The sequence below is a fragment of the Urocampus carinirostris genome, chromosome 3, assembly GCF_059441175.1.
Source record: "Urocampus carinirostris isolate Australia breed hairy pipefish chromosome 3, RoL_Ucar_1.0, whole genome shotgun sequence".
NCBI lineage: Eukaryota > Metazoa > Chordata > Actinopteri > Syngnathiformes > Syngnathidae > Urocampus > Urocampus carinirostris.
In genome coordinates this window covers 98128-108597 of record NC_142351.1, presented here as the reverse complement: position 1 = coordinate 108597, position 10470 = coordinate 98128, and the positions used below count along the sequence as shown (strand labels likewise).

General features: G+C 42.9%; 1 protein-coding gene across 1 annotated transcript; it reads left to right on the top strand.

Moving 5' to 3' along the window:
• Window positions 1–152: 152 nt before the first annotated feature.
• On the top strand, window positions 153–7169 carry LOC148368167 (uncharacterized). Its single transcript, XM_088330218.1, has 3 exons — window positions 153–428; window positions 1997–2089; window positions 4759–7169. Exons 1-3 carry the CDS (start codon window positions 368–370, stop codon window positions 6147–6149), a joined length of 1545 nt encoding a protein of 514 aa, XP_088186344.1. The 5' UTR covers window positions 153–367; the 3' UTR covers window positions 6150–7169.
• Window positions 7170–10470: the final 3301 nt, after the last annotated feature.

Here is a 10470-nt window from a genome sequence, read left to right as displayed (position 1 = left end):
TACTCCAACTTTTCAACCAGGACCTCACACCTTGAGTGTCTTTCTGATTATATTTCTCCAGTTGAGGGTTAAAAAGCCCCGACTTCCTAAATTCTTAAGACGCTTTTCGGTCGTATCTGGTGGGATCTCCCGAAACACCCATTTTCATGAACGCAGCGTGTGATCCGTCCCACGTGTACCCACAATCCTTTGCGGCAGTGTTTCGAAGAAGAAGGTGTCATGGCTGCCGAACAATAGAATCTCCAGAAAGTCCTCTAGTCGACTTCAAACGACGTCAACTCGACACAAGTATCACTTTGTAGCCCTTTTCGAAAGTTTTCCTTTTTACTGCCGAGTTGGAGCGTTTTATCGTTGAAAGACGGATAAAATGCGCTCCAGCGAGGAAGGACCGCGACGAGAGGACGCTTTTTCCAATCAGCTCGGGGAAGGTTGGACATTTTTTTTGCTTCTGCTACAATAACAATGCTTTCCAAATTTTTGCAGGCTGGCCAAAAAGTCGACAATTGAAAAGAAAGAATAGTGGTTTGAAATTCAAATACAACCTTTTTTCAGCCAAGTTTAGCAGCAACTGGTACGAAGTCGCATCCAAACTTTATATATGTATATATAATTAGTAACCGCGGTGTAGCCGTCCAACCAAAGATCCCCATTCAGACTGGACTGCATGATGAGGCTCTTAATACAGTTGTTGGAAATGAAATGAGTCACACACAACACGTGGTTAGCACCTCCGCTAGTTGTCAACATCGTTAGCAGCGCGCTGTAGACTTTCCTAAACATATCAAATAGTTTTCTTTTCAGTTGACCTAAAATAGATTTTAGAATATCAACCATCACAATACATTTTTACATCCATTGCAACAAGATACTTTTAACAAGCGATCGTATTGTGGTTTTTTAACGTTTACAATGACTTCAACGCATTATGTGTTCTGTGTAGCACTATTTAGTTACTCTATATAACATGCTAAAGTGGGCATTTGCACGTCACACTGGGTATCTGTATATTGTATTCTTTTGGCTTTATTATTGTATTGTTCTCAGCTCAGGGATGCTGCTGGAAATGTGAATTTCCCTTAGGGGATGAATAAAGTCTATATTTTTCTGTGAACTGAAGTTTAACCACTATCATCCTTTTTATATATATGTGAAAATAGAAGTAATAACAATAATGAGTGTAAAAACGGGTACAATTTACCTGCAATGAATGAGTCACACACAACACGTGGTTTCCGATGATTGCTGGCTTTCGACACTATAAGGGGAATTAGCATTTTAGCACAACATGCAACGTCTGGCAAAACTAACACAAAAGTCGACAGAAACAAAACAAGAATAAATTCAAACAGCCTGACAACATCAATCACATTACTGTGCATGTAGAGAGATTTGTCAGCTGTGGTTTTAATGTTTACAATTAACTTTTTTTGGAGCACCGAAAGATCGTGGCATACCATTAGCGGCGCACTGTAGACTGCCAACTAACTCCTGCCTTCCAATCACAAAATGAGAAGCCCAAACTTTACCCCCTACCAGCAGGTGGCGCTGTTATAGCAGCCCTTTCACACACAAAGATCGTAGGTCGTGGATGGAACGTCCCAAAATAGCACAAAGCATGCGCTAGGAGCAAGATAGCGACTTTATTTTAATCATCAAAGACGACACCAAAAAAACTTTCCTCTGATGGCCGCTGGATTTTTTTCCCCTTTGGAGTTACTGGAGAGGAATAAAAAAAGGCTTTGGAAGTGCTTGAAAAGTGCCCGAATTTGGCCATGAAAACCATGTATGAACCCTGTTTCCATGACTTCCTGTATGTTTCATGTACGGTCCCTTTCCAAGGTTTCTTCATTTTCCGCATCCTGACCTTTTTTGAGTGTTTCCTTGCCCTCTTGTAGCTTTCAGATCAGGTTGATGTTGCAATGGTGTTCTGTGCATTTTGTGAGTTTCTGTGAGTAAAGGCGTCACAAATAAATTCAATTTGACTTGTGTGTTGCAGACATCGGTGAAGACCATCTTCCTACTGCGCGGCAGGAACCAGAATGTCCAGGAGCTGTTTACAAGATACTCCAAATTGTGTTGAACAGAGCAGGTTGGTGTTTTACTTTCCGCAACGTCCTTATTTCGGAGAGAAGGTCGTTGGGCGTCGCCCCCAAAAATACGCAGAGAGGAGATATGGCAAAAAGGGAAGGCTCCTTATGTCATTGCTCAAACAACTCGTGATGGTTGCCCAGCTAGATGTCGATACACATTAAGCTATTCTTTTCTATTTAAAAAAAAACTAAAGATAGATATGGCATCAGGGGCGTGTCTGTGCAATGGATTCTAAGTGATTTGACGAGGAGGAAGCAATATGTGAAAATGGGACAGTTGTCCTCTGAATACTTGGACATCGGTTGTGGAGTACCACAGGGTTCTATCCTGGGTCCAAAGTTGTTTCATTTAAATCTTATCGATATTTTTCATGTTTCAAAAGTATAAGTTGAATAATATTTGCCGACGACATTAACATTTTCTATTCCAATGATAATTATATTGATTTGATAACTTGCAATGATCATGAAGTCACTAACATAAAAGTATGGATGGATACAAATGAATGAAAAGTTTAAATAAAACCAAAGTCATATTCTTTGTTAATCGCAAGGCAAATCAAGATTTAGAAGTCAAAATGGATGGGAAATCTATTCCTTCTTTCTTTTATCAACATTCCGTAGTTTGCATCAAACAGCTGTGTGGAATGTGGTGTCACCCCCAAATATTGAAACTCTTTATTTGTCCATTTGAAATCAAATATTTCAATCACATCTCTTGGACATTTTCATCGTTGTGTTGGAATTTCTTGTTAAATCAACACATACTTCAATGAATCGTCTGACTCCAATTTGTGACCTTCCCAATCGCCGTTCATCCAAACAATTTGCGCGCTCTTTTTTGCATAGAAAGTTCTCAGAAGCCGGCATTTCACTCACGGGTGGATTTATTTCTAACACACAAATCTCTGCACGCTTCTCCTTCCAAAAACCGACTCTTCTCATTCTCCCGAGTTGCTCAGCAAAGCATCTCCTTCGCCCCTTGGCTGGGTCCCATTGGTCTCCCGTCCCGGAAGAACGGCGCGTTGACTCCTTCGCGTCGGCCTTCAGACAGCTCGTCAAAATTGACTCCAGAAAACTTTGGCACGAAACACAAAGAGTCCAACAGACGAACCCAGATTCAAACTACCATATTCCTTTAATTGCTACTGATTTGCTCTCATTCTTTAAATAGCCAGCTACTTCTCCATCTATTTGAAGGCTCTCCAAGAGTGGTGGTATCGATAACCAAGGTTCTCTCAGCATTACCGACAGGTCGTCTCCAAAGAATGATATTTTCTGTTCTGTTCCTCCTTCATCTCATATCCCCCTTATTTGCTCATTTCGTCTAATTGATTCCGCGAGTGGTTCTATGCTTACTGCAAACAAGAGTGGGCCTAAACAGTCCCCTTGCCGGACTCCTCTTTTGATATCCAAGAAATCGGAGCCGTTTACTCTAAGCCGAGATTTAGGCTTTTTATCGATTATTTTCACCCGTTCTACACATTTTCGAGGGAAGCCAAAAGCTATAAGTGTTTGATGTAAGAAGCTCGGTTTCACCCTATGGAAAGCTTTTTGTGCATCCAAGCTCCGTAACATCGAGGGTTGGCTCTCGGATTTTGTGCTCGTAATTATGTTTAGTATCCTGCTGATATTGTTTGCGCCCCGTCTTCCCGGAATAAACTCCGTTTGATCCATTTTCTTTAATCCCGCTATGATTTTCTGCATTCTTTTTGCCAGTATGCTTGTAAGAATTTTGAGATGTTAAGAAAGTAAAGTAAGTGGTCTCTAGCTTTCACACGATATTGGGTCTTTTCCTTCTTTGTGCAAGACTGTTACGATGGCTTCCGACCAGGATCCTTTTGTTGGCGCATAGTTAAATACTTTATGCAGTACCGCTGTTAATTCTTCCTTAAAGCTTTTGGAGAACACCCCCGGGAATCCATTCCTTCCTGGTGATTTATTTATTTTGAAGTTGAATTTATTGTATCTGGTATTTCCCGTTTTGTAATGGGGCGAATCATTTCTTATGTATGCCATGTGTTGACTCCAAGTCCTCCCACTTTGTTGCTCGTTTGGCGGAGCAGGAAGGCTATGGATTCTTCTGGTCTCGTCGTTGGCTCCTCCGTGTTAGCATGTAGCTCCTCCATGCCTTCCAGCCTCCGCTCCAGCGACAAAGTGCGCTCCAGAAGTTCTTCTTTTTCAAGTCTTGCCACGGCAATCTTGTTCCCGCCGGCTGCTTCGGTATGTTCTCGCCTTCATTTAGGGATTTTCGTGGAGGATCCCTCGTCGACCGATGACATTCCTTCTGCTCCCTCGGTCTTTTTCTCCTTAGCGCCCGTTTCCTCAACAAGTCTCCCGTCTTTGACCGTGTTTTGTTTAAGTGTTTTTCTTTGATATGAGTCACAAATTGTAGCCTTTCTGTCTTTCTCCTAGTATGTATTAAATTTGTCTTAAGTGATTTTTGTCCGTGCGACTTTCCTTGCTGCCGTCTACCTCATAGCGCCGCCGGAAGTCCCTCCGGCCCCTTTTTATCCTCTAAAAACGAGCATTTCATTCCCAGAGGCCTAATACTTACTGATCAGCCGCGCCTAAGCCTTTAGAATTTTTTTCTACGTTTTGGCACTCGGGGACAATGCTTCTGAACGAGTTAAGGGCAATAGAAATAAACGTGACTTGTGTCTTGCAGACGTCAGCCAAGAATATCTTGCTACTGCGCGGCAGGAACCAGAGTTGCCTGCCGTTAAAAATGAGGAGGATCTGAAGCCTTATCAGGTTAAGCAAGAGACAAAGGATGGGGAGCCTGTTGAGGAGGAGGACGATGGTCCAGTCTTGCGAGTGACCGGGGTCCGTTCAATCGTGGAAGATCAAGGTCAACCTGAAGATAACGGTCGGCAGGAGCTTCTAAGCATCAGCTCCCGTCAACACTTGGAAACGGATGACAATGACACGTCCCGCCCCGCAAACGCTGAAGGTGGTAACACATGTTCCCAGTGTGGGAAAACATTTTCACGCAAGTCTTATATGAAGTTGCATATGAAATTCCACGCTGGCGAGAAGCCTTTTTCTTGTTCAGTTTGCGGTCGAAAATTCACCCTAAATGGACACTTGAAATCACACCAACTAATCCACACTGGCGAGAAGCCTTTTTCTTGTTCAGTTTGCGGTCAAAAATTCACCCAAAATGGACACTTGAAAACACATACATTAACCCACACTGACGAGAAGCCTTTTTCTTGCTCAGTTTGCGGTAAAAGATTCACCGAAAATGGGAACTTAAAATTACACCAACTAACCCACACAGGCGAGAAGCCTTTTTCCTGCTCAGTTTGTGGTAAAAAATTCACCCAGCGTTGGGACTTAAAAATACACTCCAGAACCCACACTGGGGAGAAGCCTTTTTCCTGTTCAGTTTGTGGTCAACAATTCACCCGAAATGGACATTTGAAATCACACCAACTAATCCACACTGGCGAGAAGCCTTTTTCCTGCTCAGTTTGTGGTAGAGGATTTACCTTGCGTTGGGTCCTAATGAATCACATACGAACCCACACTGGGGAAACGCCATTTTCCTGCTCAATTTGTGGTCAAAGATTCACCGAAAATGGGAGCTTAAAAAAACACATTAGAACCCACACTGGCGAGAAGCCTTTTTCTTGCTCAGTTTGCGGTCAAAGATTCACTTCAAGTCAGAACTTAAAAAAACACACATTAACTCACACTGGCGAGAAGCCTTTTTCCTGTTCAATTTGCGGTAAACGATTTGCCCAGAATTGGGTCTTAAAAATACACTCCAGAACCCACACTGGCGAGAATCTTTTTTCTTGCTCAGTTTGTGGTCGAGGATTCATTTCAAGTCAGACCTTAAAAAGACACACATTAACCCACACTGGCGAGAAGCCTTTTTCCTGTTCAATTTGCGGTAAACGATTTGCCCAGAATTGGGACTTCAAAATACACTCCAGAACCCACACTGGCGAGAAACCTTTTTCCTGCTCAGTTTGCGGTAAAAGATTCACCAAAAATAGTAATATGAAGAGACACACTAGAACCCACACTGGCGAGAAGCCTTTGATTTGACCTGGTGACATTGTGGTGAAAAAACAATATCCATATTGTCAAGTCAACTCATTTTTATTTGAATAGCCCTTAATCACAAGAGTCTCAAAGGGCTTCCCAGGTTATTACACTATATTACACAGACAATTTTTCAGACTATTATTGGACACTAGAAATGACACACAAGAACCCACACTGGCCAGAAGACTTGCCTGCTCGGTTTGTGGTCAAAAATTCACTAAGAGTTGTTAATTAAAAACATTCAACTGGCTAAATATCATACAGGTCGTTTATAGGAACATAAAAGCCACAAAACCATTTGCCCTCACCTTTTTCCAACCACTGACTGCCAGCACATCAAAAAAAGCCACATTCATTCACAGGAAGTGAGCAGACTCTCCAGTTGTATCATAAAGATTTGTGACCCCAAAGTCTTCATATGGATTCAAAAGATTCATGATCTGCATATGTGTCATGTTTCTTGATAGATGATCTATTTCCTTGTGTGCCCGCATACAATTTTTGCCTGTTATAAACAAGTATCATTATTATAACAATAAAATGGCCGACCTAGGTCCCCAGGGTTGGGGCCTGTTCTCACCAGAGCCCCAAAGTTTGGAGAGCTTGTGGTTCTCTCCGTCCATGTCGTCCGGATGGGAACAATCCCCGTGAAGTCCGCCGCCAAAAGAGATAGGAAACTTTATTTCTTCATCTTCCTGCTTGGCCATGTGCTGCTTCTCACACACTCCTCACCTGAGGGACTTTTTTTTTTTCTCAAAAGTACACAAAAATGGTTATTGCGACAACCTCTTTGGTGTTTTGGGCAAATATCCCATGTTGGCACCCTATGAAAACAATTCCATATCATTGAAATGGGTTTATTATCTTAAAACCGGGTGCGTTGATCATTACTGTTAACCTGTTGCATCATTTCTTCCACCTTCCTCCTTGCTCACACTGAGTGCTTGTGTCAACAATGTGCTTTATTCTTTCGTTTGATTCCATTTTCTTTGTCCTGTGAATAAAACGTAGTTTGTTGAAATCAAACTGTGTGCATTATTTTTGGGTCGATGTTAATTTTATTCTGGACTGATCACTTTCCATATCAACAAACTCCAAAATCGATCGATAAAAGTTGAAAATACATTGTGTCTAAAGTTGCATCCTTCACGTTAAACGCCAGACGCAGGCTATTTCAAACGAATTCGTGTCGGAAACCGAGAGCACCACAGACAAGGGACTTGGATTTTCCTGGACCGAGATGAAGTTGAGACTGGAAATCACCATGACCACATTGTAAGACAACATTCAACTGAAATATCAACTGTTAAGTATATACAGAACACGACTTATCAGTAGCCCAATTTGTTCCCCCTTTAACAATCAAAACTTATAATGTTCAAATGAGTCTGAAACTTCAACTTTTGGCATTCAAAATATCAAGATTTTCATAGTATACTCATCCCTGAAACTCTAAATCTGATGTCGCTCACCAAGGACATGGTCTTGCAGCCATGAAGTTCCACCATAGTACGTAACGTCCTGAAAAGGTTTACTCCAAAACACACCGTAATGGATTAAAAAAAAACAGTCGAAACGTATCTCTGCCTTGTTTCTGCCTTTTCAGCCAATCGCATTAGCCTATCCCGGTCCGTATTGCTAAAAACGACAACGCCTCCTTTACCTGCCAAAAACTCTAGCCAATCGTGACCGCTTCAAATGATAATCGACACATTGCTCGGCCAATAAAATTCGAAAAAAGTCGAAGATGTTTCGATTGTATTCAATGAAACCCTGAAATAAGTGTCGCCACCAGTGATATGTTTTACGCCCCGTTTTTACGCGCACGTATGGAGAATTGGGATGAACGCGGAACGATCATTCAAGCGATTAAAACTCTCGCAATGTCCGAGAAAAAATGGCCGAAGTTTAATAGTCAACTCAAGTCATTTTAATTTGTTTGGCCCTTAATCACAAAGAGTCTCAAAGGGCTTCACAGGTTATTACGCAGACTATTTTTTTCAGACTATTATGACACCACCCCCTGATCTGGAACCAAAATCAGGGCAAGGAAAAACGCAAAGCCCTCAACATGAAGAAAACGAAGAACCCTTGAGAAGGGACCGCACATGTGATAGATAGATAGATAGATACTTTATTCATCCGCTTTGGGAAATTCACATTTCCAGCAAAATCCCTTCGCTGAGAACAATACAATAATAAAACAAAAAGAAAACAATGTACAAATACCCAGTGTGACGTGCAAATGCCCACTGTAGCGTGTTATATAGAATAACTAAATAGTGCTACACAGAATACATATTGCAATAAGATTCGGTAATATGCAATGTAGGTGGTGTGGTTTACTGTGGGCTTTTACTCTGCCGGGTAGAGTTAAAGAGCCTCATGGCATGAGGAAGAAAAGATCTCCAGTCTGTCCGTAGTACAAGACAGTGACAGCAGTCTGTCGCTGAAACTGCTCTTCTGTCTGGAGATAATGCTGTGTAGTGGATGCCATGGATTGTTTTTCCAGTGCCCGTCTCTCAGCTACTGTTGTAGGCTGTCCGGCTCTTTGCCCACAACAGAGCTCGCTTTCCTAGCCAGTTTATTGAGACGAGAGGCATCCTTCTTCTTGACGCTGCCTCCCCAACACGCTGCCGCATAGAAGAGGGCGCTTGCCACTACTGTCTCATAGAATATTCTCAGGAGCTTTTTGCAGATTTTGAAGGAGGCCAGCCTTTCATTTCCGGTTCCGGGTTATCGAGTGGCGGGAATTTTGTGTTGCTCACGTCGTCGCGTCTACGAGATTGTTTCAGATTCCTACTATAGCAGAATTTGGATTCAGACTTTTTATCTTGAAAAGTTTCGGGTAAGTATCTCGGACGATTGGCGCAAGGTAAGTGCCGAGCACAATTGTTTTACAGTCGGAAGCTGCTGCCGATCGTTGTTGAAGGATATCCCCTCCCACGTCTGCTAGGGCGCTCTTTGGCATCCGACGCTTACAAGTGAGTATGGGTTGCTGTAAAGGTTGCTCCCGTGTCCGTAGGCAGGTTGCCCTTCTAGAGGGACGTGTCCGTGAGCTAGAGCAGTTTAAACGGAAAATGTTAGGTGCCTCGGACACCACTGTTAGCGTGGGTTGTAGCGAACCTGCTAGTCCGGTTAGCACTAGCCCTAAACGGCATGCTAATCGCGGTGAGCCAATTCAGACGCATAACAAGTTCAGCCCCCTAGCTAGTCCCACTCCACCCCGGTCTACTGGCTCCCGCACCCTAGTTATAGGTGACTCCATCACCCGTAACATAAAGCTGAGCACCCCAGCCACGGTTATGTGTATTTCTGGGGCCAGAGCACCCGACATTGAGGCTAATTTGAGGGAGCTGACGAGCAAACCTAGACACCAGGACAGGGCTAGCTACACCGATATAGTCATTCACGTCGGCTCCAATGATACTAGAATGAGACAATCTGAGATTACAAAGAAAAATATTGCTAGGACCTGTAATCTCGCCAGAAAGATGAGTCGGCATCGAGTAATTTTTCTGGCCCCTTGCCTGCGAGAGGCAATGATGAGAGGTTTAGCAGACTAGTCTCGCTAAACCGATGGCTGGCAAGTTTTTGCAATCAGAAGGGATTTAGGTTTGTGGATAACTGGCCTGCTTTCTGGGGCCGACCTGACCTGCTGAGGAGAGACGGCCTTCACCCTAACTGGGAAGGTGCTCTCACTCTTTCTAAAAATATAGATTACTGTTTAAGCCTTCCATGACAGAATACACTAGTGCAGGCCAGGTCACAGGTGATTAGTGAACCTGTTAATATGGGTGTGGAGTCTGTAACGCTAGAGCTAACTAGCGCTATGCTAGATTCATGCAATTCACATAGTTTTTGTAGTTTAGAGTGTTCTACTGACTGCACCATACACCCTGATTTATACTATTCTATAGCATCTTCTTCTGTGCCTCTTACCTCTGTTTCTCCCTTGTTAGGTGAGGAGGGAGAAGAAATAACATTATTTTCTACCAATAGTCATCCTGCTACTCCACCTGTCAACAATATTCCTGTGGTATGGAATTCGGGCCGCATCTGCCGTCATGCAAGGCACAAGACCCGGGACCGGCAGTCGAATCCTGTGGTGGTTACCACTAAGGTGCAAAACTCGCGAAAGGTTTCAGCTCAGTCCACAGTGCTGAAGCTTGGCCTTCTTAATATTAGATCACTAGCCTCCAAAGCTTTACTTGTTAATGACCTTATTAATGAACACAATCTTAACCTTATCGGCCTTTGTGAGACCTGGTTGAAACCGAATGAGTTTGTAGTGTTAAATGAGGCTTTTCCCCCTAACTTT

Bases quoted from the DNA above. Each gene is read 5' to 3' on its own strand.
- LOC148368167 (XM_088330218.1), top strand. From the start codon at position 368: ATGCGCTCCAGCGAGGAAGGACCGCGACGAGAGGACGCTTTTTCCAAT. The intron at 429-1,996 runs GTTGGACATTTT...TGTGTGTTGCAG, and splicing joins TTCCAATCAGCTCGGGGAAG to ACATCGGTGAAGACCATCTT. The intron at 2,090-4,758 runs GTTGGTGTTTTA...TGTGTCTTGCAG, and splicing joins AATTGTGTTGAACAGAGCAG to ACGTCAGCCAAGAATATCTT.